At 43.2% G+C, this 27,024-nt stretch overlaps 1 protein-coding gene across 2 annotated transcripts in view; it reads left to right on the top strand.

Annotated features, from left to right (window-relative positions):
• The first annotated feature begins 4,148 nt into the window (after window positions 1-4,148).
• DAPK1 (death associated protein kinase 1) overlaps window positions 4,149-27,024 on the top strand; it is an 84,034-nt gene continuing 61,158 nt past the window's right edge. Inside the window, exons 1-2 of one of the 2 annotated variants that reach the window (XM_028749564.2) lie at window positions 4,149-4,315; window positions 5,383-5,549. In XM_028749564.2, coding sequence (XP_028605397.2) covers window positions 5,488-5,549 — 62 coding nt within the window. In that variant the 5' untranslated portion in view covers window positions 4,149-4,315; window positions 5,383-5,487. Of the gene's footprint in view, window positions 4,316-4,382; window positions 4,920-5,382; window positions 5,550-27,024 lie in introns of those variants that run through there. The other variant, XM_028749563.2, reaches the window with a different exon arrangement.

Raw genomic sequence — 27,024 nt, 5'->3', positions numbered from 1 at the left:
AAGCGGTCCCTATTTATCTACTTGCACCCGAGGGTGCTTTCGAACTGCTAGGTTGGCAGGCGCTGGGACGGAGCAATGGGAGCGCACCCCGCCGCGGGGATTCGAACCGCCGACCTTTCGATCGGCAAGCCCTAGGCGCTGAGGCTTTTACCCACAGCGCCACACACGTCCCCGTCTAGCATCTTAGCAGAATGTTAAACTTGTCCTTAGAGAAAAATACATTAAAAACATAATCAATGCCAGACAAAATGTACACTGGGTATTTGCACAAGGAGAAATCCAACCTGTTCACCTCATTCAGCTACATCAAATTATTTCTCTCCTCCCCCATCTTTATTATTCACGACTTCATATCAAGTTTATCAAGTTTATGTGGAGGAAGTTGGGAGCCATGGATCCCATATTTCTTGGGATGAGAAAGACTACATGTTGACAGTTCTTAATCATGCTGTATCCAACACCCAGAATTTCCCTACCCAACTTATCAGTTCAGATAAATTGAGTCCTGGAGGGACAAAATATGTGCACCTACACACCAGCCATTAGACAACTGGGGTTCCTTGTGTATGAAGACATGCCTTATGTGATTGTTGTACTTCCCTTGACCTTTGATGATCAGCATTTTTGATGAGATAAAAGAGTTCACACAAAAATTAAAAGCTGCTCATCTGCAGTAGGTTTTATGCTCCTTTGGGGTTGCGTATGACCTGAAAACTTGTCTCAAGCATGAAAAGAAATAGGTAAGATAATACTGGATTAAATGGGTACAAAAATATTTAGTAGAATCGTGGAATCACAACAATCTCAATCATGAAAAGAGATGGGCAAGACAGAACTGGATTGAATGGGTGAAAAACATTTAGTAGCACTGTAGAATCATCATCTAATGCTTACTTTTTACTTACTAATGAGTAAAAAAAACACCACATTTTTCATCTTGGTAATAAAGTGTGAAATTTAATAAATACTGCAACATTTCTGTATAATTAGGAATGTATTTTGTTTTCCAAACTGCCTCCATTTGGTTTCCTTTCTTCAATCCTGAGTCATCCCAAGAGTTTCATCATATTATATAAGCCAGCTGGTGAAGCAAGCTATATCTAATTCTAGGCAGTTCTCTTGGTTATGTTTTGGCAATTTAAATTTCAGTACTGTCAATATGTAATAGGAGCAGGATACAGGATTTGTTTTACTCAAATTGATCACAATTCACATTAACTGAAAACTCAATGTGGATATAGTTTTGATCTTAACCTTAAAAACCTTGTTACCAATGCATTAGCCTTCAGAGTAATACAAGGCTCTTTCTTCTTCAAATTGAGCATAGTTAGATTGGAATTTGCTCCTACAAAAGGTAGTGATTCCAACCAACTTAGATGGCTTTAAAGGGGGATTAGATAAATTCATGAAGGGCAAGGGTATCAATGGTCACTAGCCCATGAAAGATGTTCCACTGTTGGAGGCAGTTTTGTTGGTATCCATCTTTCTCAAGATACAATGGAGTGTGCCTCTGGGGTTGAAGGCAAACTGCTGGGAAATCACAGCGCCTGCTGTGGCTGCAGAGATAGGTAACTCATAACTGCTGCCTCTTGCATTGATTGTTTTTGCTGCATTAGTAGCACTGAAGTGACCTCTCCAGGGCGGAAACCTGGGCACAGTCTGTGTGTGGAGGTCCAGGGCAGCCCAGACAACAAGATCCTCCACTCGGCCTCATTGATGCAGTTCAAGGTAAGCAGAGCAATACTTCTGGCACCAGCTTGGCTGCAGGAGCTGTCGGAAGGAGGCATACAAGATGCTATTCAACCGTCTTAGGGACTTCACTTTGGATTTGTGTAGGATTTGCTCCTTAACCTTTTCTTCTCCTGAAGACACCCCACTAGGCAGCAAGTAGGGATTTTTCCTTGCGGTTTACTCCCAAAACCTTTCTCACGAGTAAGTATAACCTCAGTATACCAGCTACTAGGAATTATAGGTGGGGAAACTGCTGGTGCGTTCAATTTCTGCTTGTGGGCTTCTCACAGACATCAAGTTGGCAACTGTGAGGACATAATACTGGGTATGATTTGCCTCTGGCATGATTCAGAAGGCTCAACTTATGTTGTTCCTTTTTCTGCATTAGATTCACACAAATATCCCTTTGGAAATTCATTCAAACTTACATATTTTGAACAGTAATGTCCTTTTAATGTGAGTTTCGTCTTTGGTGCTGAGCAAATCAGCTCATCTCCTCCTAATGGCAATCGATCACTGGCAACATTGTTCCAGTGTCTGCTTCTAAAAAGAATGTAAGCCGCTGGTTTTGACCAATACACAGCTAAAAGGCTTCAGACTAACAACAAAACTTAACCAATCACTTCTTTCCCTATGCTGGGCAATGGTGCTAGTTATCTGAAATCAGCCAGTGGTAGAGTCCTATCAGTATCCCTTTGAAGGCAAATTTAGCAAGGTATGTAGATAAGAGTCATCCCTTGGTTATGCAACTCTTTCTCTTCAGATACCCTTCAAAGCTGAGGGTAGAGCATCTTTCAGAAGCACTGCAAGACATATTTGGACTCACTTGTTGTGATTACAGATAAACTGACAGAAGGATGGGGAAATTTACAGTATTTTAATTTGGTTTTGTAGGTGTTGCTGTAAATCTTAAAGTCTATAAATAGCAGTCCCTTGCACAGTAGTAGACTTAAACTAGCACCTTCTGCCATCTTCCCCAACACACATTATCTCAGCCAATTTTAAATCATTTTAGGCCTTCTGGAGTCAGTCACACTTTTTGAAAGGCTCATCTACCCCACACATTACAATACTTTCTGCCCCCCCCCCCAACAGACTTTTGTGAAAGTGAACAATGAAACTATGTGAGTTGTTCCAGTTTTGCTATTGTTCACCTCTTATGTTCCAGTAAGTTTCATGTTTCTTAACCTGCTGCAGCTACAAGACAATCCATTTTAATACGGTCCTTTATCTTATCTAATAAGCTTATCTTGCTTATTAGGCCAGAGAGCATAACTTGAAAGGGCAAGCTGAGGAGAGAGCTGCGATTTGGAGCCTCTTCTCAACCACAGGCTCCAGCTCCTGCATGCCTGAAGTCACAATGTTGTTGTTTAGTCATTTAGTCTTCTCCGACTCTTCGTGACCCCATGGACCAGAGCACGCCAGGCACTCCTGTCTTCCACTGCCTCCCGCAATTTGGTCAAACTCATGCTGGTAGCTTTGAGAACACTGTCCAACCATCTCGTCCTCTGTCGTCCCCTTCTCCTTGTGCCCTCCATCTTTCCCAACATCAGGGTCTTTTCCAGGGAGTCTTCTCTTCTCATGAGGTGGCCAAAGTATTGGAGCCTCAACTTCATGATCTGTCCTTCCAGTGAGCACTCAGGGCTGATTTCCTTCAGAATGGACAGGTTTGATCTTCTTGCAGTCCATGGGACTCTCAAGAGTCTCCTCCAGTGCCATAATTCAAAAGCATCAATTCCTCGGCAGTCAGCCTTATTTATGCTCCAGCTCTCACTTCCATACATCACTACTGGGAAAACCATAGCTTTAACTATAAAGACCTTTGTTGGCAAGGTGATGTCTCTGCTTTTTAAGATGCTGTCTAGGTTTGTCATTGCTTTTCTCCCAAGGAGCAGGCGTCTTTTAATTTCGTGGCTGCTGTCACCATCTGCAGTGATCATGGAGCCCAAGAATGTAAAATCTCTCTCTGCCTCCATTTCTTCCCCTTCTATTTGCCAGGAGGTGATGGGACCAGTGGCCATGATCTTCATTTTTTTGATGTTGAGCTTCAGACCATATTTTGCGCTCTCCTCTGTCACCCTCATTAAAAGGTTCTTTAATTCCTCCTCACTTTCTGCCATCAAAGTTGTGTCATTGGCATATCTCAGGTTGTTGCTTCAGCACTTTGCCCTCTCGCCGTCGATTAATCCCAAGCGGAGCCATTTGCGCCCAGCTGCCTGGCCGTCGAAGCCACTCCAAAGGGCACCGCAGGTGCGGCAGCGGGCCTAAGCGCCTCCTCCTCCCCGCTGGGCAAACGGAGGCGAAGCGGCACAAGCGCGCCCCCCCCCCCGCGCGCGCGCGCACCGGCAGCTCTTGACACCTGTACGGCCGTGTTGCGCGCCTGCGTCCGCGCGCCGGGCTCCCCGCCCCTTCGCCGCTGCCGAGCGCAGGTCAGGAGAGGAGAAGGAGGGGGGGGAGCGCCGCGTGCAGCTGCCTTCCCATTGGCCGCTGGCCGGAGTCCTTCTTCTCCTGCCTTGCTGGGCTCTCCCGGGAGCGAGGGACGTCGGCGGGGGCCGATTGTCGCCGCCTGCGGCTAGTGCGGCCGGTGAGTCGCCGGCGCGAGAGAAAGAGAGCGCTGCATGTTTGGAGAGGAGGAGGAAGAGGAGAAAGAGGAGGGGGCGGGTTCTCTCTCTCGGGCTGCCCCAACCCGGGAAGAGGGTCGCTGCGCCAAAGGAGAAGTCCTGGGCGCGCGCTCCTCCCCCTGCAGCTGCAGCCGCCGCCACAGCGGAGCGCGGCGAGGCGGAGGGCTTCCTTCCCTTTCTCCCTCCCTTCCTCCGCCGCTCCCTCCCCTCGGTTAGTTCAGCCGAGCTGCTGGCCGCTGCGTGTGGGGGAGAGGAGGCCTCGTGCGAGCGCCCAGGAGGGGAAAGGAGGAAGGGTCCCCGCGCGCCCCGGCAAGCAACCTGGGCAGGCCGGCGCTGGCTGCCTCCCGAGATGGACGCGGTCTCCTCTGAGGCAGGCGCCTTTTAAACCGTGTAGTAGTAGCAGCGGCGGCGGCGGCGGAGGCTCCTCCCGGTAGCACGTCCTAGTTGACCGGGTAACGGAGGGGGAGTCGCTGAGGAATGTGGCGCCCGGGCGGCTCGGAGGCGCCTTCCTGAGGTGGAAATGGTGGCTGCTCGCGCCGCTGCTCCGGCTTCCTCGGCCAGCGAAAGGTGAGGCGCGCTTGGGCGCTGCGCTTTGCTCTCTTCGCCCGCGGAGGGGCTCGATCCGGGAAACGAGCCTCGGTTCTCCCCTCCCCCCTTTCCCTCCCCCAGGCCGGCGCGTTTCCCATTTTGCAGCTTTGGAGGAAGGGGGAAGGCGAGGGGGAGCCCCTCTCCTATGTATGGACGGGAGGCCGGGGAAGAAACGGCGCCTTCCATTTGCCGTCGGCAGCGCAGTTCCGGAGGTTCCTGGAGAGCAAAGTTGAGCAGCCCAAGGCCGCGCGCGGGCTGATCTGCACGGCGATCCTGAAACCGGGGTCGCCTCCGCCGCCGCTGCTGTGGACATTTGGCGTTCACCGGTGCGGGTTGGGTGCATGTTGCAGTGTGCGGATAACCACACCCCTCTTGCAAACGCAGGCGTTTTAACTAAACAACTGTCTTTCCCCCTTCCCCGTCCCCACCTCTGTTTCTTCAGGGATTGCAGCCGCAAAATGCTGGAGGATTTGACCAGGGATGTGATGAGTTGAAAGGCGGCGGCGGCCGAGAGTGTTGTTTTCCTTTCTGAGGAGTGGCAGCTATCATGACTGTCTTCAGGCAAGAGAACCTGGATGATCACTATGAGATCGGGGAGGAACTTGGAAGGTACCGTACTTGTTGGAAGGAAAAGTGCATGCCAGGTGTGGGCCTGTATCAATAAGATGGTCCCCCGGGTAAGGACCAGATAGCAGAGGGTCTGTGGAGGAAGAGAATCCAGCGGTGCTGTTGGAGGAAGCAATATAAATGAGCAGACTGTGTTGGATTGGAGTGTAAATTCATTTGCTGCTAACCCCAGTGAACTGCTTATATGCCTCAGATTAAGGAATGCTCTGTGGTATATTTTAGAGCCTGTGTGCCTTATAAGAGTTAATATGTAAGCCAGAAGCAAAATGTGTTACACTTGGCATTGCTATTAGTGTTTCATAGAGAGGTGTCTCCTTGCATACATATATGTACTCAGATGACATTGCGTAGAAAGGTGATTCTAAGCTAAAGCAATTTTCTTCTGTATGTAAGGCTGGAGGATTGAAACATTAGAGTTGATACTTGTATGTCTATTTTTATGCTGATTGCAAAAGTGGTTTGCATAGGTGGGTGGGTTTTGTATGCACACTTAAGTTCTGATGATAACAGTAGTGAATTATTAGTGTATATGGAAGAATGCAAACCAGTTTGCAATATTAATACTAGCATGCAATATTAATAATTTCTCCATCTTCACCTTGGTTCTTTAAGTATGAGGGTGCCTGAATACAGATAATTTCTAGCATTTGTTTTCAATCCAGTGCAGATCGATCGGTTTCAAGGTATCAGAGTTCAATTATTCCATTCCAGTCAAATGTCAGATCAAGAGATTTATAGTCATTAAGCAGTGTAGATTTAACACGGTCTCCATAAAGCTTGTTAGTTGAATACTACAGAATGCTGTGTCTATGCCACAGCTTTGTGCTGGAAAACCCAGACCATTGACTAGAGATTATAGTTTGCTTTTGGTTTTAAATCTCCTAGCTTAATTGCTAAATGAAGTGTGTGCTTTTTACTGTGTGTTGTGTTCGCTGCTTGCATTTTATCTTTTAAGGTATTGCTAATTTTTAAATTTAAAAACTAGGTGAACTATTGGTGCTTTGCAGTATAGCACTCTGCGGTACACTATGGGTAGGATTTACCTAACAAACTCTGTAAGCGGAGGTCTTCATAAAGGTTGCACAATAAGGCTTTTTCCCTGAACCTCCAAAATGGTTGGGTGAACCGCCAGAGTAGGAATGGGAGGGTTCTCTAGCAAGCTGATACACTTGCACAGATAGAAAATTCATCATAGTGTGAAGTTAAATTTCACCCTGTGTTTTATTATTCTTCCGTACCATCACAACAACTCTGTGGGGAAGATTAAGTTGAGCCACTGACCTCCATACCATGATTTGGTGTGGGTCTGCAAACAATAGTTTAGAGATTATCACTAACCATGGTGTACCAATTTGGACATCATGGCAAGCCATGGTTAGCAAAAAGTAGTAAGTGGATGGAGGGAACTTGCATGCAAAGAGAGAACATGCGTTTAAACCTATAGAGATAGTCCTATTCACCAAACTCTTGTTTGGCATTACATCTAAACTGAGCTAGTGGCTTGACCAAAGTCTATACTGTGAGCCTGCCCTGTGGATGAAGGGGCTCTCACGCTTGGAAAAAAAGCATTAGTGTCGGCTTCCATCTTGATTTTTGTGCTTGCTTAAATGTGTTTACTTTTACCAGTGATGTGTGTATCATACAAAATTGTTATACAAAAATAGAAAGCTGATGCTGCAGCCTTTTATTTCAATGCTGTAAACTTGGGGGGGGGTTGGGGGGAGGGGAGATGGGGAACAGTGTCCCTTCAGTTATTGTGCATTGAATGTGCGCTATTTAGTGTATAAAAGCTAAATCCCGTACCTCGACATGTTATGGGGGAATCCATTTCTCCCTAAAATGTACAGTAAAACAGTTGATCGCTTTTAATTCAGTGACCTTTAATTTTGTTTCTGGCAATCGTCATACAGTGGCTGATGGGAAAACAAAAGTAGTGCTCCCATAATTCAGCTTAAATTTAAACATGGACCTTCTCCCATTTTACTATGGGCAGTGCTTCTTTTTTGTGCAGATTGCATCAGTACTGATGATTCCCAAGTACCAACAGGTAGTCACTAACAGTGCAAGCCTGTGCATGTCTGCTTGGAAGTAAGCCCCAGTGAGCTCAGTGGGACTTGTTCCCAGTAAGTGAATAAAGAAAGGCATCCTTCAACAGAATAACGATCAGAACTAATTGGGACGATTGTAGCATGTGCAATGTCACGGCATTTGGGACTTTTTAATGTAGAGAAAAGGCGAGTTAGAGGTGGCGTGATGGAAGCATATAAAATTATGCATGGTATGGAGAAAGTGGACAGAAAAGTTTTGTTGGAAGGTTCAGGACTGATAAAGGAAAGTACTTATTTAATGCAGTGCGTAGTTAAACCATGAAGCTCTGCTGCTGTGACAGGAGATGGTGATGGCCATCAACTTAGATGTCTGTAAATGAAGCTTGGTCAAATACATAGAGGACAAACCTTTCAGGGGCTACTAGCCACGATAGCAATGTTGTGCTTCTGCAGGTGGAGGAAGTATGTTTCCGAACGCAGGCAAACCCCGATTTGTACGGAGGTTATGTTCTGGGTCAGGGGCCCCTGATTCACATGGAAGCACAAGAAGCACCTCTTTTGCCACACACGAGTCAGCTGGCTCGATAGAGAGGTCAGCTACCAACCTGGCGCCCAGCAATCTCCACGTAGTCGCCATTGGATCTGCACCAGTAGCAAAACATGCCTGGTGCTTGGGGAATTTCAAACACTGGGTGCTACCAAAGCAAAATAAAAATAATGCGCCATGGAGAAAATACGTAGTATAGCAAATAAGTTGCAAATGATTTCTAGTTAAGTTGGAATCTAGCATGTTCATTTGTGTGCTGTTTTAGAAAGCTCTCTGAACTGGATTATCTTAATTAAGGGATTAAGTTGCAGCTCTATACTGAGTCAAATCACTGGACCATCTGATCCAGTGTAGTCTATTCTGACTAGCAGAAGACCTCAAAGGTATGTGAGATCCTTTAACTGAGGATGCTTGTGACTGAGAAAAAGGTACCCTATCTTTTTTTTAAATCAATAGGAGATTTGAACCTACAGCCATATAGGCAAAGGCTGCAACATAAATTACCTGTTTTAAACCAGCGAGACAGAGTGTCCTGAACACTTGCCATATGGACTGGAAGCCACTTCACACAAATGCCTTGCTTTGTGGAGCTGTACTCAAGTAATTACCCAAATATTTTCCCATATGGACGGCAGTAACTATGAATCAGGCCTTATATTTGTCACCTTGAGAGTAGTTCTATCAAAATCAATGAGACGCCTGGTTAAAAATATTTGAGATTGGAATGTAAAATATCCACTAGTCACATTATCTCCATTAAAATACCAAACTTAAAACTAAGATAAGTACTCCCTTGCTTATCTTTTAAACAGATGTTTTAAGCAATCGGCTCATCATGCAATTTCAGAAAACCAAAGCAGATTTCGGTGGAAATGATTATGAAATGCAAGCAAATATAAGCCTTTTTCTGTTTAGTTCTCTTGTGGTTGCGAGCAGTGTGGCTGTGCATTTTAAATAAACAATTCTGCCATTCTTTTATGATACTTTGTTGTTTCAAGGACTTTGTGTATGCGGTTGCCACAGTGCTGCATTCTTCTGAAACTTTTTTCATTGCTCCTGATCAAAACAGTCAAAACACTTAATCCTCATGAAGGTGGCTTAGTTTTACAAAGACCTGCCCTGCATCTAGGAAAAACACTCACATTAAAAAACAAAAAAGTTGAGTGAAACTGCAAGAGTGCTGGTCAAGTCGTTCATGATATGTTAAATGAGCTAAATGTGTGGAGGGCATCTATAAAAATGTTCCCATTGTGGAACTGGAGCAAGCCTGACTCACAACAACTCTTGCAGCTTTGCCTCTCTTACTGTCTCTCATGCATACAGACAAGTCTCATACAACTGCACATTTAATGCGCAGGTTCCTTCTCTCAGTCTCTGAATACAGTTGCTGCAGGCAAATGGGAACGCAGTTGCCAATGAAACTTGTTTGACAGTTTTTCATAGGTATTTCACTGGTCATTGCTGCAAACACTGTGTTCAGCTAAACGCACATAAGTAACGTAAGGAGGCAGACTGAATACAAGGCAGAGGTGGGGCCTGAACTCCAATGCCTTGCGCCCCCCGACAACTTAAATTAGGTGCTAGAAAGTTTACAGAATCACAGAATTGAAAGTGACCATGAGATTATTTAGTTTAGCCCCTTGCTGTGCAGGAATCTTAAACCCAACATGGAACTCAAACCCACTACCCACTGAGCACAGTTGTATCCATTTTGCAGAAGGCAGATGGCAGGATCCTGCCCCTAAATAGATTTGTTTGATTTAACACCTCCAATTACTATTCCATCCCAATTGCACTTCATTAGTTTTTCCCCTTGGCTTTGCCCCTCCCCAAAAGAAACGCTCCCTCTCCGCTCTGCCTCTCTGGAAGGCCTAGGAGAGTCTCTTGCAACATTGCCTCAGAAACGGGAGAGGCACGCATAGAAGGCAAGGGAGGAGCTGCTTCTTGGGTCTGAGCTGCTTCCCTCACTTCTTGGCTTGGGTTGCTGAGTTCCTGCCAAAGCAGACCTTCGATTCTTTCCCCTCCGTATTTCGGAAGTTGTTGCCTTTGCTTTGCTGGAGCTGGTGGTGCAAGTCAGCAACTGGGATGCCTTTGGATCGTGCCCTCCCACATCTACCTGGGAATTTTATTTACTTTATTAGGCACCATCAGTGCTTTTTTTCTAGGAAAAAAAGGTGCCAGTTCTGCACTTTTGAGTACCACCAGGAAAAAAATCAGAGTATACTTTAGTCCAGAAACTCCCAATGATTTCATTAAAGTGTCTAGTTGAAAGTTGTTAGCACTTTAAAAAATCTTATCTTTGATGGAATGTACACCCATATTTGAGTCCCTATCCAGGAATTGGATGTTATCTCACAGAGCAAATACTTAGTAGCTACAGCTATTTGAGTCCTACTTTGGTATGTTGTATAGAGTAAGTTACCATGGAACTTTCAACTTTGTTGGAATAAACACTCATAGCAGTGCACCTTTCAGTTGGCTCTTGGCTTCCGCTGTTCTGTGTGTTTTAATACAGTGAGTGGTAAATAAGAGGCTTACGAAATAAGATTGTGTTTGAAGTGCTTATATTAAGCTAAACGCTTGGTGAAATTGCAGGCCCACAGCCTGATGCATGCAGATCCATTCTAATATGCTTGGAGATGCATTTTAAAAAAGAAGGAATATACTATGCAGACTAGCTAGAGTTGTGCAACAACCCTTCCTCTAGTAATGTCCTGTTATATCTACTTTAGTGGATGAGAACTTTGCTATTCAATACAACTTTTGCTGCCTTGACACTGGTTGCATTTGGACATCACAGTAAGCTATGGTTCACTGTGATGGGAATGAGCCATAGCAAGCCTTTGGGTGCAAGGCAGAGATCTAAGGCATTAGCTTCCATTTAGCTTCTGGTTAGCAGCAATTATGGTTTGCTCAAAACAAGCCAGCTTCAAAAACCACAGTTTGTTTCAAAGAAACTATAGTTAAGATTAATCAGAGTTTGTCAAGGTTTGGGCATGCTAAATTCTAAAGCTTCCTAACTTCTTCTAGTGGTTGCATTGGAGAGACTGAGGGTGTGTATGAGATGAAGATCATCAGGCTTTATCCTCGAGCTCAAATGCAACCACTGACTCAAATCAACTTACCTGTGGTATGGGTTCACCAAATTAACAAAATATGATTTGCAAATCGGAATCTAGGTTTTGAAGTGGGTTTGCAAACTAAGTTTAGCAATATGAATTGTCATCTTTTAAAATCTACAAGTATTTTAATAAAAATAATTTCTTATTGCAACTCACCATAATTAATGAATCCCTTTATCAAGCAGCCTGGGGTGGCTATCAAGTAGTAAATTCATGAGAAATAGAAGAAGGAGGGAAGAAAGCCAACAAAAAACCGTGAAATAACAACAGCACCAGCAATCAGTGAACAGATGCTATTAAACCGGCAGGGCCACTTCCACTATGAACCAAAGACCTGCAAAAATAAATGAGTCTTAAGCTGCCTCCTAAATCAAAACAGCACCGGGACTGGGTAGCTCAAAGCTGAGAGGGAAGTCCATAACTAGAGTGGTGCCATGGAGAAAACCTGTTAGATACAGATTTGTAAATCTTTGAATCTGTTTGAATATAACAAACAGTGTGGTGGAGTCTCCTTCTTTGGAGGTCTTTAAGCAGAGGCTTGACAACCATATGTCAGGAGTGCTCTGATGGTGTTTCCTGCTTGGCAGGGGGTTGGACTCGATGGTCCTTGTGGTCTATTCCAACTCTATGATTCTATGATTCTAACATTTCAACCACACTTAGGCACAATTTATTGTGCTCCGCCCCTATCAAACGTGTTAGAAAAGCTTTTACAGCAATTCTGTTTTTAAATGCAAGTCAACTAATAACGATAAGTCATATCTCAGTTGATTTACAGCTGTGAACAACCCATATCAAACAAATGGGACAACCCATTCAAACAAAAACATCTTGGAGGTCCCAGGCCACAGAGAGTTTAGGCTGGCCTCAACCAGAGCCAGGGCTTTTTCGGCTGTGGCTCCGATCTGGTGGAACGCTCTGCCACAAGAGACTAGGGCCCTGCGGGACTTGACATCTTTCCACAGAGCCTGCAAGACAGAGCTGTTCCGCCAGGGCACAGCCTGACTCCTTCCTTTGGCAATCTTCACAGAACTCTAGCCCAATGGTTGCCATCAATTTGATCTGAAGTAATTTTTTAATGAAATGATTTTAGAATGTTGTATTGTTTTATTGTTGTTATCCTCCCTGAGCCTGGCTTCAGCTGGGGAGGGCGGGATATAAATTTTTTATTATTATTATTATTATTATTATTATTATTATTATTATTATTATTATTATTATTATTATATCTGCTACCCCAGCAACACTCAGCCCAAATTTCTGTATTGCCTGCCCTTTGAGGTTACCTCACTGATGCTATTTTACCTGCCTTTTTATCACAGTGCCCTGTGCTCTGGCCATATTACTTAGAACCTAAAAGGACAATTGATACAGTACTGGACCTGGGACTAAAGTAAGGGGAGGAACACATATTAAATTTCTAGGGGCCACGTGAAAATTAAATGTATCTCCCCATCTTAGTTCCATACTATTTGCTATACTGTATAGATTTTTCGAAACAGTAGACTAAACCGTGTCTGTAACTGTAATTAAAATGCATTCTTGCTTTAAAAACCTTAACGTTATCTTGGCAAACTTGTGTTTCCAGTTCTTTGTTTGCCAAGATGCATTGGGAGGAGGGGGGTGGACGGCAGAGATGGCATTTGTAGGGGAAAAGCAGTGGGCATGCGGGAGATAAGGCTGCTTAAAACCCATGTCTGGCAGTCCTCCCCTACAACTCTTCTGCCTCCCCACCCAAAGTTGGGCTGGCTTCCGGTTTCAGCAGTTGGCTGAGAAAAATGATTTAAAAACAGGCTTGAGGTTGGGTGGATTGATTTTTAAATCAGTGAGGTTAAATCATCTAGGAAAGAGGCTGCTTTTCAGCTTGATTGACACACTCAAAGCCATTTATTTTAACCTCCATTCCCACTGTTCTACTCTCCAGATGAACAATGAGCTGCCTTGCCTTGCAGAGTATTTAGAAGAGGATTGCAAAGAAGCTGTGAAGCACACTGAAATCAAAGTTGCAACCGTGCATGTGTTTTCCTGGGAGTAAATCCTATGGAGGGATGCGGGTGGCACTGTGGGTAAAAGCCTCAGCGCCTAGGGCTTGCCGATCGAAAGGTCGGCGGTTCGAATCCCCGCGGCGGGGTGTGCTCCCGTTGCTCAGTCCCAGCGCCTGCCAACCTAGCAGTTCGAAAGCACCTCCGGGTGCAAGTAGATAAATAGGGACCGCTTACTAGCGGGAAGGTAAACGGCGTTTCCGTGTGCAGCTCTGGCTCGCCAGAGCAGCGATGTCACGCTGGCCACGTGACCCGGAAGTGTCTCCGAACAGCGCTGGCCCCCGGCTCTTGAGTGAGATGGGCGCACAACCCCAGAGTCTGTCAAGACTGGTCCGTACGGGCAGGGGTACCTTTACCTTTTTTAATCCTATGGAACATGTAGGACTTGCTTCTGAGCACTCGTATATAGGGTTTTGCTAGTCATACTAAGTGTGGGAGTGGGAGTTATACTTGAGGAGGGGTAGATGTCATACCTGGGCATTGCAGTGGTATAATTCCTGTTTGATTGGGACTTGTAGGTGAGCCCAGAAACTACTCAGGCATTTTTATCAATCCCCGTCCCCCTGATTAACACCTCATCGGGATGGTGCCAGGGAGAACACTACCTCCATCACATCACAGTTCTTTGCAGCCCTTAATATGTTGGAATCTGAGTTATCATAAGAAGCATCTAGCCGCATTGGCACCAGGGCTTGTCTAGTCTAGCATTCTGTTCGCGCAGTGGCTCTCTCTTGACTCGTGATACTCAGAGGCAAACTGCCTCCAACAGTGGAGGTAGAACACAGCAACTGTGGGTAGTAGCTGTGGATAGCCTTATCCTTTATGAATTTGTCTGATCCTCTTTTAAAGCCATTTAGGGGCCCATCCACATTTCCACTTGATTTCTTAATATTGTTACCTGTTCAGCAAGGAGAGATCTCATTGATACACCTGTACAGTGTGCTAGTTCTGGTGCTAGATTCCTTTATACGACATTCCCTTTTGGGACTCATTAGGAAGGAGACGATGGCAACAGTCATGAACATCATAATAAACCATAGTTAAAGATTTATTGTTCTAGGAAGAATCAGATCAGAATTCTCAGTTTAGTGTTGTGTCCAAGACAAAGAGTTTGGTTTGTTTCACTCAGAAAAAAGTCACAAGGTATAGCCTAGGCTTTTCTTGGCTTCCTAATCGTAGCTTGTATGAACAAAACAATCTATAGAAACAGACCCTGGTTACAATCTAATACTAAGCCCAAGGGCCATGGTTTCTTTCTCCCCAGCACTAGCAAGGAGGTAGTGGACATGACTAGGTTATGCACAGTAAATAACTATGGTTTACTGTGACACCTGAAAGTTAATGGCAGGTAGAGGGTCTGCCAAACTGCCAGGCAGAAACACTTGTGAAAGCAACTGCATTCCCAGTTCTAAACACCAGGTTGCTGAAAGGACTATTATGTGCTCTGTTTGTCTAAAATAGACCTGGATTTCAAAAATTGGGTTTTATCACGTTAAAAATTCATCGTGCATAAGGCCCAGTTTACATGCACCTGCTGCAGCAGTAATACGTTTGAACAGGATGAATTCATGGACAGGGTCAGTCTCTTGGCCTTTTCCAACTGATAATTGATCCATACTACTACTGCAAGTGTTAATAAATGGGACCTAACCATGATATGGGATGAGGGTGACGCTGTGGTCTAAACCACTGAGCCTAGGGCTTGCCGAGTGGAAGGTTGGTGGTTCGAGTCCCCGCGACGGGGTGAGCTCCCGTTGCTCGGTCCCAGCTCCTGCCAACCTAGCAATTTGAAAGCATGTCAAAGTGCAAGTAGATAAACAAGTACCACTCCGGTGGGAAGGTAAACGCCGTTTCCGTGCAGTGCTCTGGTTTCGCCAGAAGCGGCTTAGTGATGCTGGCCACATGATCCGGAAAAACTGCGGACAAACGTTGGCTCCCTTGGCCAGTAAAGTGAGATGAGCGCTGCAGCCCCAGAGTCGTTTGTGACTAGACTTAACTGTCAGGGGTCCCTTTACCTTTAACCATGATATGTTGTTGAAAAAATAGTTGTGTAGCAAAAAACAACAACCCCAAAACCCCTTTTAACCATAACAATGTTACTTGGCATTTGCTAGAGGAATTAATCTTGCTGTACTTGTTTTTTGTTTTCAGAAGAAACCAAGAAGATGCTGTAGCATCTTCTGAAACAAGTATTATAAGCTAGAGTTGCCTTGGGAATGTTGTGGCATTTGTTCTGATTGTCCCCTATGGAAGGTTTGAGGGTGGGGGAAAGAAACGATCCGCTTGTCTGTATGTGTGTTTTCATTTGTATTGGCAGCGCCACAAAGAAAATATGATCCATGTCCCAATGCTAGTTCTCAAGACAGTGTTTATGACTGACGTGTGCAGTTAAGTGCTTGAGAGCTCCGAAACCATAAGAGTTTTGAATTTATTTAGTTTCCCTTCTTTTCTTTTCTCTTAGTAAGGTAGAAAGGGGACTGGTACCTTCGTGATCTCAAAACTCCTTTTAAAGGGACTCGGTTATGTTGGCACAATGTTCTACCCCACCCATGATTTAACTCCCTTTTATTGCCATTTAGATTGTCTAACTGGCTGTGTTTTCTTAGTTCTTAGTTATATTCATGTTTGTTTGATGTGTTATACTGCACCATGTTGTGAAACTCTAATAATTTTTTTAAAAAAACCTCATAATCCCCATGAATTTGCTATCCCTCACAAATATGCATCATTCATAGATCCTCAAAACCATCTGCATCAAGATCCTGCATCAATCTTCTTCCTACAAGAGTGTTTAGGTATGCTGTTCTGACCCCATTATAGCATGCTTATTACCCTGGTCCCATGCCCTTGTACTGAAATGGTGATGTGTAGGAACCCCATTGTTTCTTTGATCTGAGGCACTGTGTACAGCCTGTGTTATCATCTCATCCCTCACCCACCTCCTCTGCTTGCTGTGGCTGAAAGAAATCATATTCTACTCCACAATATGAAGGGTTTGATGACCCCACCAGTGAATGGACCAATGGATGCATTCTGCATCATGTCTCAGAGCATCCTTATGTAGTCTCTAAGGCTGCAGTTCTAAGCCTGCTTACTTGGAAGTAAGCCTTATCATTATTATTATTATCATCATCATCATTCAGTAGCTAGAAAAATAAGCACATCAACCATATATGCACCCTGGAAATTTATTTCTTGGATTTTAATATCCACTAAAAAAAAAATAGTGCATCCATGTTCAGAAAACATTAGCTATGAGGGATTTGCATATGACTGCTTGAGTACTGGTTTGTCAGTTCCTGGCTTACTGGGAAATCTTAAGTGTATTTTATTTTATATGTTCTAGGACAAAACTGTATCTGTTACTTACATAAAGTTTCAAAAGTTCTAATTATTATTTGCTGGAAGTCTTGTATAACTTCTGAGGACAGAATAAATCTTCTTTTGTCTCCATTCATGCATTCCTTGACCTTCATCTGTCTCAATTTAAAGAGCAGGCTTTGACCTAATTGCTTAGTTCCATGTGATCACAGTTGTTCCCTACATCTAATCAGCTAGGCCTCTAGCCATAAATTCTTTTTTTTTTTAAGTTGTGCTTTTTAGTTAGTGAATTAGCATCAGTAGGAGATCTAAGTTACAGCTGTTAGATTTCCCACAACTTTCTTTCATGTTTCCAATCATTGTTTGCCACAATGTTTTCTGGAGTGCACAATATAGCCTCTGATCAAATGCAGAGTAAATTGAGCAAATGAATTGACAGTTGTAGAGTAAAAGTAGATGAAACAGGCCTTGCAAACAATAATGGCTAAATAGATGTGCTTGGAGGAGGATGACTTCCTACTTATGCCTAAAATTCAGCTATCAGACAAGTATTTTCCCCCCCCCCCCATAACTGATATAAATAAATTAAATTTAGGAGACTTAAACCTAAGGAAAGAAGATTAAAATATTAGCTAGTATTCCTGGCAAGTAGTCCTCGGTTAAGTCCAGTAACTTCTCAACAGAATTGGTTCATATACCGTGACAGGCTATGGTTTGTACTAATCATGGTTTAGAAGCCAAATGTGAGTGCAAATGTAACTTGCTGTGCAAAGCTCTGTCCTTGTGCTATGTTGCCTTTTAGTTCACCTGCCTCTTAGCAGAGTTCTAGGACACTGTCCCAAATACAGTAGATATCCCATGTGTGGCTGCTGGCAGAATGACTTTATTTGTGGTGTCACTTTGTAATTTGGCTACTGCTATGGAGTTCAAAGGTTAAACCACAGAGCCTCTTGGGCTTGCCGATCAGAAGTTCGGCGGTTCAAATCCCTGCGATGGGGTGAGCTCCTGTTGCTCGGTCCCTGCTCCTGCCAACCTAGCAGTTCAAAAGCACGTCAAAGTGCAAGTAGATAAATAGGTACCGCTCCGGCGGGAAGGTATATGGCATTTTCGTGTGCTGCTCTGGTTTGCCAGAAGCGGCTTAGTCATGCTGGCCACATGACCCGGAAGCTCTACGTCGGCTCCCTCGGCCAGTAAAGCAAGATGAGCACCGCAACTCCAGAGTTATCCGCGACTGGACTTAACGGTCAGGGGTCGCTTTACCTTTACCTATGGAGTTCAAATAGTTGATAACTTGCCTGCTTAACAACATTCTCTCAGCTGTCTTCTCCAGCACCAATTTCCAAAGCATCGCCATCCCTTCACACACACATACACACATCTTTCTGTCCAAGACTAGTGCATACATTTTGCCGGGAAAATTATTTCTGTTGTGATGGCTGTAACATGATCTATTCAGTTGACCCATGTGTGTCCCCTACCACACCACCCTCAGCTCCAGCATAGCACGTCTGCTGTACTTTGGAACTGTATTCTCATTTCCATTATGATTTGTCCTGTTTTTACAGTCTGTTCTCTAAAGTACCTGTGTTCAACCAGAGGTAATTCAGCAGTGCTCTGATTCCTGATGGTGTTAAACTAGTGTCCACTTTGGGAATTGTACCTCAGCTTCAAATTTTGCATTCATAGCATTGACCATTACGTCCAGTCGTGGCCGACTCTGGGGTTGCGGCACTCATCTCGCTTTATTGGCCGAGGGAGCCGGCGTACAGCTTCCGGGTCATGTGGCCAGCATGACTAAGCCGCTTCTGGCGAACCAGAGCAGCACACGGAAACGCCGTTTACCTTCCCGTTTACCTATTTATCTACTTGCAACTTGACGTGCTTTCGAACTGCTAGGTTGGCAGGAGCAGGAACCAAGCAACGGGAGCTCACCCCGTCGTGGGGATTCGAACTGCCGACCTCCTGATCGGCAAGTCCTAGGCTCTGTGGTTTAACCCACAGCGCCACCCGCATCCCAGCATTGAGCGGTACATGGAGCCAATATAAAGTGCATGCCATTTACAATTCCATCCCTTTCCAGTTTGCGGAGACCATTAATGACCATCTTAGAGAACAATAACAATGAATTTTTTGCTTAAAAAAGAAAACTAATTCCATAAACAGATTATTGTAATGTGAATATAGTCATCTGAATTGGAGAATTCCTATGGGTGTCTTAGAGATGTCAGTAACAGCAGCATATCAGCAGGGTGGTCAATGTGCTGTTCCATCCACATACCCCCATTTCCAAAGCACTTGGGTCTTCCAATTGTCAAGCAGCAAACACACAAAAATGCTGTATTTTCCTTGGGAATATATTGTGAATCGCTGTGTATCCTTCTAGCTACAGTCTTATCCCAAGAAGAGATACATTTAGGAACTTGGAAAATAACTTCAGTGTTTTCAGTAGCCTTGAAGCAACTGAGTTTATGGCTAGAATAAAATTATTAGTAAGGTTGCTGTCTTTTAGTGTCTTTAACCGAGAGACAGGCATTAGGTATTAAATTTTACCATTCTCAAAGCTTGTTAGGAATATGGCTGCAAATTCTTTTTGTTATTTGTTGCTGCCGTTTCCATGCAAGGTAGCTGGATGATGCCTAATGCTGGAGTATTGTTTGTTTGTTTGTTTTTAAATATATTTTTATTAAAGATTTCCTGGTTTACAAAAGTATGTGCAATGTCTCTTTTTTTCAAGTTTCCTTTTCTACAGATCAGTTTCATTTGTTGTGAGACATTAGTGTTACATTGGGAAGAAAAGGGGAAAGAGGTAGAGGTGAGTGGGTGTTGTTGTTTTTAGTTGCATGCTTTAAGAATACAATACAAACCTGTGGCCCCTTCCTATTTGATAACTAGGTAGGTATAATGCAACTGCTAATGCTATTCTAGGCTGCATCAACAGAAATATGGCGTCCAGATCAAGAGAAGTAAGGTAAAGGTAAAGGGACCCCTGACCATTAGGTCCAGTCGTGACCGACTCTGGGGTTGCAGCACTCATCTCGCTTTATTGGCCAAGGGAGCCGGGGTACAGCTTCCGGGTCATGTGGCCAGCATGACTAAGCCGCTTCTGGCGAACCAGAGCAGCGCACGGAAACACCATTTACCTTCCTGCCGGAGTGGTACCTATTTATCTACTTGCACTTTGACGTGCTTTCGAACTGCTAGGTTGGCAGGAGCTGGAACCGAGCAACGGGAGCTCACCCCGTCACGGGGATTTGAACTGAAGACCTTCTGATTGGAAAGCCCTAGGCTCTGTGGTTTAACCCACAGCGCCACCCAAGTCCCATTAAGAGAAGTAATACCACTCTATTCTGCCTTGATCAGACCACATCTGGAATACTGTGTCCAGTTATGGGCACCACAATTTTAGAAGGATGTTGACAAGCTGGAAGGCGTGTAGAGGAGGGCAACTAAGACGATCAAGGGTCTCGAAATCAAGTCTTATGGTTGAAGGAGCTGGTTATGTTTAGTCTGGTAAAGAGGAGACCCAGAGGAGATAGTATAGCCGTCTTCAACTATTTAAACAACTGTCACATGGAAGATGGAGCAAGCTTGGTTTCTTCTGCTCTGGAGGGTAGGACATGAACCAGTGGCTTCAAATTACAAGAAAGGAGATTCCGACTAAACATCAGGAAGGACTTTCTGACAGAACTGTTCTATAGTGGAACGGACTCCCTCTGAAGGTTGTGGACTCTCCTTCATTGGAGGTTATTAAGCAGAGGTTGGACGGACATCTGTCCTGGATGCTTTAGCTGCAGGGGTTGGACTAGATGACTAGATGACCCAAATATGATTCTATTCTTCTAAATGTGTATTTTTATTTTATTTTATTTTTTCCAATACCTGAAATAAAAGTAATTATTTTACCAAGTAGGCTGCTTAGTTTTTCTACTTTGTGGGTTTAGATTTACTAAATAACTGGAGATGATTGATTCCTACCCACCACCACAGCATATGCGCACAACACACCAAGAGGAGTGACTGAATCTCCATAGGACGTTTCCTGCCACCAAATATCAAACTCTCATTTCTCATCCTGGTTTGTTTTTCCTAACTAGGGTTTAAGCAGGTGTTTCCCAAACTTGGGTTGGGTCTCCAGCTGTTTGCAGACTACAATTCCCATCATTCCTGACCACTGGTATTGCTAGCTAGCGACGGTGAGGGTTGTAGACCAAAAACAGCTGGAGACCCGAGTTTGGGAAACACTGGTTTAAACAAACAATAGTCCCTGATATAAGACAGAACAGAGAGCTGTATTGGAAATAGAAGCTTCCATTCTCCTGCTATGCTGAAGGTGAGGAAGAAGCACATGATCTCAGGTCTTTCTGTGTCTTGTTTGAAAAGCGGGAAGCTATGGTTTTCTAACTTGAGCCTGGTTTAAGACTCAGTTGAGCATCATGATCCCAATATGCCAAACAATAGTTTGAAACACCGAGAATGTGCCACAGGCTTTCGCACTCTTCTATTTCCAAGTCAGTCCTGGTTAATGCTAACCACAGTGTCCCCAATTAGTGCATTATTGCAAACCAAGAGAAACGAAAGAAATTCAAACATTTTATATAAGTCTTCAAAACCATGGTTTGAAATAACAGTGGTTCTAGGCTGACCAGTCATTTCATTGAATAACCTTATACAGGTTAAGAAGGTCTGATAATATTTGGAACACCAATGCCAACCATTCTACAAACATCAGGGTTACTGACTATTATTAAATTTCTGAAAAAAAGAAAAAGTACTACTGTCTCTTTCCACTTCACAATAAATTGAGCTGTCATCCCATTTGGATCAGCAGTTTAAAGATGTGATTGTATTGATGATGAGGGAAGAGAATTCCCTAAATTCATTCTTTTAAAGACTCCTACATTTAATTTTCTGAGCGCTAAGGTGGCAGTTGGAAACCTTATCTCTGTAAAGCTCTGCTATCCATATTTTTGTTTCAAGTTCAGGACAGCTGTATACTGCTTATATTTAGCACACTGCTTTAGCAAAGCTCCAAATGCAGAATACAATAAAGCTGGATTATCAGTATTTGTGTGTTTAATCTTAAATTGAAATCTCAGGAGAAGAGAGAGACACAGATACGCTTATCTTCATTTCAAGCTTTCATCATCTTTCTCTCCCCCTCATTCTTAGTCAACTATGACTGCCTATTATTAGCTAGTAAATTTGCATGAAAGGAGTGATATTTTATACATAAGGTCACCAAGGGAGATACCCAACATCAGTCATACTTGGGAGAAAGCCCACCGTAATCAAGGAAATTGATTTCCATTGGGTCTACAGTGGATATCACCTCAGATGGTTTTTTTTTCCTATCGAGGTCCATTTCTGAGCTTAATCCATAAAATGCCATTCATTGCTGCATGCCACAAATGGAGAGAAGGGCTAAAAAAAATCTGTCTGCAGGACAGACAGCTCCCAATGATTAACATAAGTAAGCAACGCAGTATGCTTCTGTTTAATCTATTATAATGAGATTCCAGCATGCTTGGAAGCCACACCACCTGACATGGCAACTGTTATCCAGGGAATAGGCTATTTCAGGTGATGATTTGATGGTGAGGGAAGACACACTGGATGTGCTGGGCAAGGCACTTTTTCTCATCTTACATTTCAAGAAAAAGGCTGGGATGCCTCTGAAATGGAACTGCAGTTTCTGCCTGCCTCTCCTCCCTTCTGCAGTTGTCTTGGAACTAAGGGAGGCTGGTTTCCACTCCCTACTCTCTCCTCCTTGCTCGATACCTTGGAGAGGAAGGAAAACAAGCTGCTACGGCCCTCTCAGTGCTGGTATCATGTATGGAGGAGTGAGGAAAGGCATCAGAGTCACCAGAAGTCCTCCATGCGAAGGTTCCCTCGCTTGGCTACCAGCAGCTTTGGGCTGTACAGTGGTGCCTCGCAAGACGAAATTAATTCGTTCCGCGAGTTTTTTCATCTAGCGAATTTTTCGTCTTGCGAAGCACGGTTTCCCATAGGAATGCATTGAAAATCAATTAATGCGTTCCTATGGTCAAAAAAAGTCCAAACAAAGCCAAATTTGGTACAACAAGAGTTTATTAAGTGCTCTTTAAAGTCACACATACTGTAAAGAGCATTTCAAAATTCAAACCTAGAATTTTTTAAAAAAAACAGCAGAGTGGCCCAATGGTCACAGAAAATCATAAAAATGCAGAAAAAAACCACACAAGCTTCCAGATTCTTGCAAACCCCTCCCCAACACCAAGTCCTTGAATTCCAAACACCCCAACCCAAAATCCAAAACCCCCCAAAAAAGTTTTAAAAGTTTAACTTACCAAATGGCTGCAAAAGAAGTTTTGGAAAAGCTTCAAAAATCAGCAAAGTCTTCATAAACCTCAAAAAAGGCTACCACACCGCGTGCTATGAGTTGCTCCTCGAAGTCAAGTTGCAACTGCACCTCTTCAAGCAATGCACCCTGGGTATTAACGGTTTTAAGAAAAAGGAAACAAACTTGCAAGACGTTTTTGTCTTGCGAAGCAAGCCCATAGGGAAATTCATCTTGCGAAGCAGCTCGAAAACGGAAAACCCTTTCGTCTAGAGAGTTTTTCGTCTTGCGAGGCATTCGTCTTGCAGGGCAACACTGTATGTGATTAAGCATATATTCGCTGCCTCTGGAAAAGATCCCTTGCATGGGATGTGATTGCACTGTGTAAAAACCTTTTTTAAGATTTTGAGCCGTCTTAAATGCACTTGCGTAAAAGATGGAATTGATATAATTGACTTAATGGTAAAAATATTTTTTCTAAAAGAAAAATAGTTTCTAGTAGTGTACTACTAATAACTTCTTGAACCTTATTATGGTTTATGGTTCCTTTTTAGTCTGCCTTCTTGCAGAGTAGTTGATGTGTCATTTACTTGTCTCCCCTCCATTTGTAACAGGATAATAATTGATGAGCTTACTTGTTCTGTTTTGTATCTGTTGTAGAACTTTTATAATTCCTTACGTTTAAATAAAAATTATTAAATTTACGTGTGTATGAATTAAATCAGTTAATTAAATTAAATATATTGTTGCTGACTTGCTTCAGAGTGAAAGTCCTGTTGCTTAAAGGAAATAATGTCGAGTTTATTTTCCATTTCATGCATTTAGTTGTCTTATCTGTCTCTCATTGTAGGTGTGAATACAACAGGGTAATTGCCATGACTTCAAGTTGGAAGTCTTAATCCCTAAATAATACTTGCCTTATTTTCTTTTATTTATGTGCTTGGTATGTCCAGACTCTTGGGTTCGATATTGTTTAGGGAGTTTTATTGTGGGGGGAGGGTGTTGCTGTTATTGATATTTATTGTTTATTTTCTTTTTTAAAAAAATATTACGATTTATATGGAAATTTCAATTTGGTTGTGTATTTTTTGATGTTTTATTTAGTGTTCATGATTACTTTTGTAGCATTTAGAATTGTGTATTTTTTTTTACATGTTGTAAGCTGCCTTGAGCCTGGTTTGAATTATGGAAATGCAGCATACAAATACAATTATGTATGTATATTAAAATAAATATAGGATGATTCAGAAAGTTTTCTCCTTCTTTTATGTAAGCAATACTTTTAGTAGACATTAATTTCCTTCCCTAATGGTTTGTGCAAGTGCTGTTCTTAGGAATATCACAACAGTAATGCATTGTAATTGTACACTGATAATTTGCTTTCTGGAAAAGCCACAGTCAAATTTGCTTTCAGTCAGACTTGCTTTACATTTTTAGTTTGGTGTACCTTATGATGAAAGCAAAAGTGAGTCTTGCTGTGCTTTTATCTATTGCTTTGTATAATAGAGGCAAACAACGTATAATGAGATTAGGAAATGACCTATTAGGCAAGTAACCGATTTCTGTACATGAAGTCTACATGTTCATGAAGTCTAAAAGTTGCCTAAGTTTTTTAGTTAGTGCACACTGGGCTGCCTGTGTCGTGACTCCTGGGAGGACTTCTTGGCAGGGCTGGTCTGAAGGAGCTTGGGAGGTGCCCATCAGGATGCTGGGGAGGGGCTGAGCAGGTTGTCAGGAGAAAGCCCCACCTCAGAGACATTGGCTGTCCCAGGCGCCAACTGAGGAGGGTCCAAATTAGCCCCTGTCTCACCTACTGCTAGCAGGTAGGCACCTGAGCCTAGGTTGAACAGTGAACTGGCACAATCACCTTTGCCTCCATCTTCAAGGACACAGTGCTGCTGGCTGTGGTGTTGTGAATAAACTCTGCCTACTCAAAGCCTGCCTGCTTGCCCAGTCTTGTGGATCAATGATCTGCATGTAAGACCGTGCCTGCTCTTCAAAAGGCGAGCTCAGTGTGCGTGTTAAGTGTTGGGATAATGCCTTACCTTAACACCAAGCCATGTACTTAAAGCTTAGTATTAATCTGCCAAGTCTGCACCTTGTTACCAGATTGATATTTAGACTGTGTAGTGAATTTTGGATTAAATCTATGGTAATAACTAGGCCAAAGGTCTGAGTACTGCACCCATGAGTGAGAGCCTAGGCAGTTGTTCTGGAGTCTACAGTCCTTGTAGAAGATAAACACCTCTTTCAGATTTGATAAACGTAAGTGGAACTGTGCCCAGTGCTTGGGCATTTTTCTTTCTTTCGGAGGGCTGCATTATGTGAATTGCTATGTACCTCCACACACCTTCACTCATGTTTTTCTTGCCAGTGTCATTTTAGTTGCATGCTTAACCAATCCGTTAGTTTGTGTGGGTCTTGCCATTAAATATGTTTAACTGAAAGTGTTCTAGCTCAAATGCAAAAATTGTTGATTTTAAATGCACTATCAAATTGCACAGTGGCACTGACATTTAAAAAATAGTTGAGCACAAATTAAGAAATGGTTTTTAACATTGCATGTCCCCTCTTCACATAACTATGTTATGCTCGTGAGTATGGATGAAGCACAGCTAGATATATACTGTACACTTTAAAAGTGCTATACTGCCCCAAAGTGTAGGACATGGGTAGGCAAACTAAGACCCAGGGGCCGGATCTGACCCAATTGCCTTCTAAATCCGGCCCACGAATGGTCCGGGAATCAGCATGTTTTCACATGAGTAGAATGTGTCCTTTTATTTAAAATGCATCTCTGGGTTATTTGTGGGGCATAGGAATTAATTCATTTTTCCCCAAAATATAGTCCGGCCCCCCACAAGGTCTGAGGGACAGTGGACCAGCCCACTGCTGAAAAAGTTTTCTGACCCCTGGTGTAGGAAGTCAATTGAAATTCAACATGTAGCTTACAACAGAAGACCAATGTTTGGTTAGCTCCTAGGAGCTGCCTGGTCTTGAAGCACCCACAGATGATAATCTGGAAGAAACAAATATGCTGAAGTTCTTACGAGATACAGGAAATGGAAAGAGGATGTAAAAAAAGAGAACAGAGAAACTTTTAACAACAATTTCCAGAGGCATAGCTGTAATAGTTTCCTGCAGCAAAAACAACATTTTTGGCATGTTAAAGACATACACGCTTATTATTGAATAAACGTTTATGGACTACAATCCACTGCCAGTGTTCAAAACTCTGATTGTTCTAGGCACATTTTGCGACAGGGAATTTCATTAGCGTGAGCAGTTTCTGAGCTCTGGGGGCAGTAATGCACCTAAGATTTCATATTAAAACTGCAGAGTGGAAGGAAAGGAGGACCTTTTCTGCCTCCCCATTTCCAGCTACTCTGAAGACTGGAGAAGAGACCCTCTTAAGAATATTAGTGGGGAGGGCAAGGGAAGGACTAGACCATGTGAAAAATTAACATTTTATTTTAGCTGCAGTTCATTCATTTTCAGCTTTGTATTGTTATAAAAAAAAAAAAGTGTGCTTAGACATTCCGTTGTTGCGCCCATAACCTCGGTTTAAGGTGCCATTTAGCTCCTAGCTTTCATATCTCAGTTTCTAACACTGGCCACTGCATCAAATGTATGAAGAGTTAACCAGAGCTACAGGCGTATATACAGACACAGTTGTGGATCAGTAGGAATTGTGAACAGGGATGTCAAGGAGGAAATGAAATACAGAAGATACAGACAGTGAAAATTACACCAATTGTGGCCATTCACAGGACAACAGTCGTTTCACTGCAGTTTGTAATGTATTAGTCTTATTGCCAAAGCTACAGATAGATGGTCGTGTGTCTGGGCATAGTTAAATTATCTGTGCAATTTATGCATATTTATTAAGAAATAAGTACCTGTCCATTTCCTCAAGTCAGGAAGGCTGAGATGAGAATTTTGCCTCTGTTCATTTTAGGTAGAATCCACAGACTCATAAATGGAGAAAGCATTTTTGTTGGTATTTTCCTTCCCAACCCCGCATCCCTTTCAAAGTATTTTTACCAAGCTCTTGTAATTTC

Source organism: Podarcis muralis, chromosome 11 (assembly GCF_964188315.1).
Source record: "Podarcis muralis chromosome 11, rPodMur119.hap1.1, whole genome shotgun sequence".
Taxonomy (NCBI): Eukaryota; Metazoa; Chordata; class Lepidosauria; order Squamata; family Lacertidae; genus Podarcis; species Podarcis muralis.
Note: the sequence above shows the minus strand (reverse complement) of the source record. Positions and strands in the feature narration are given on the sequence as shown.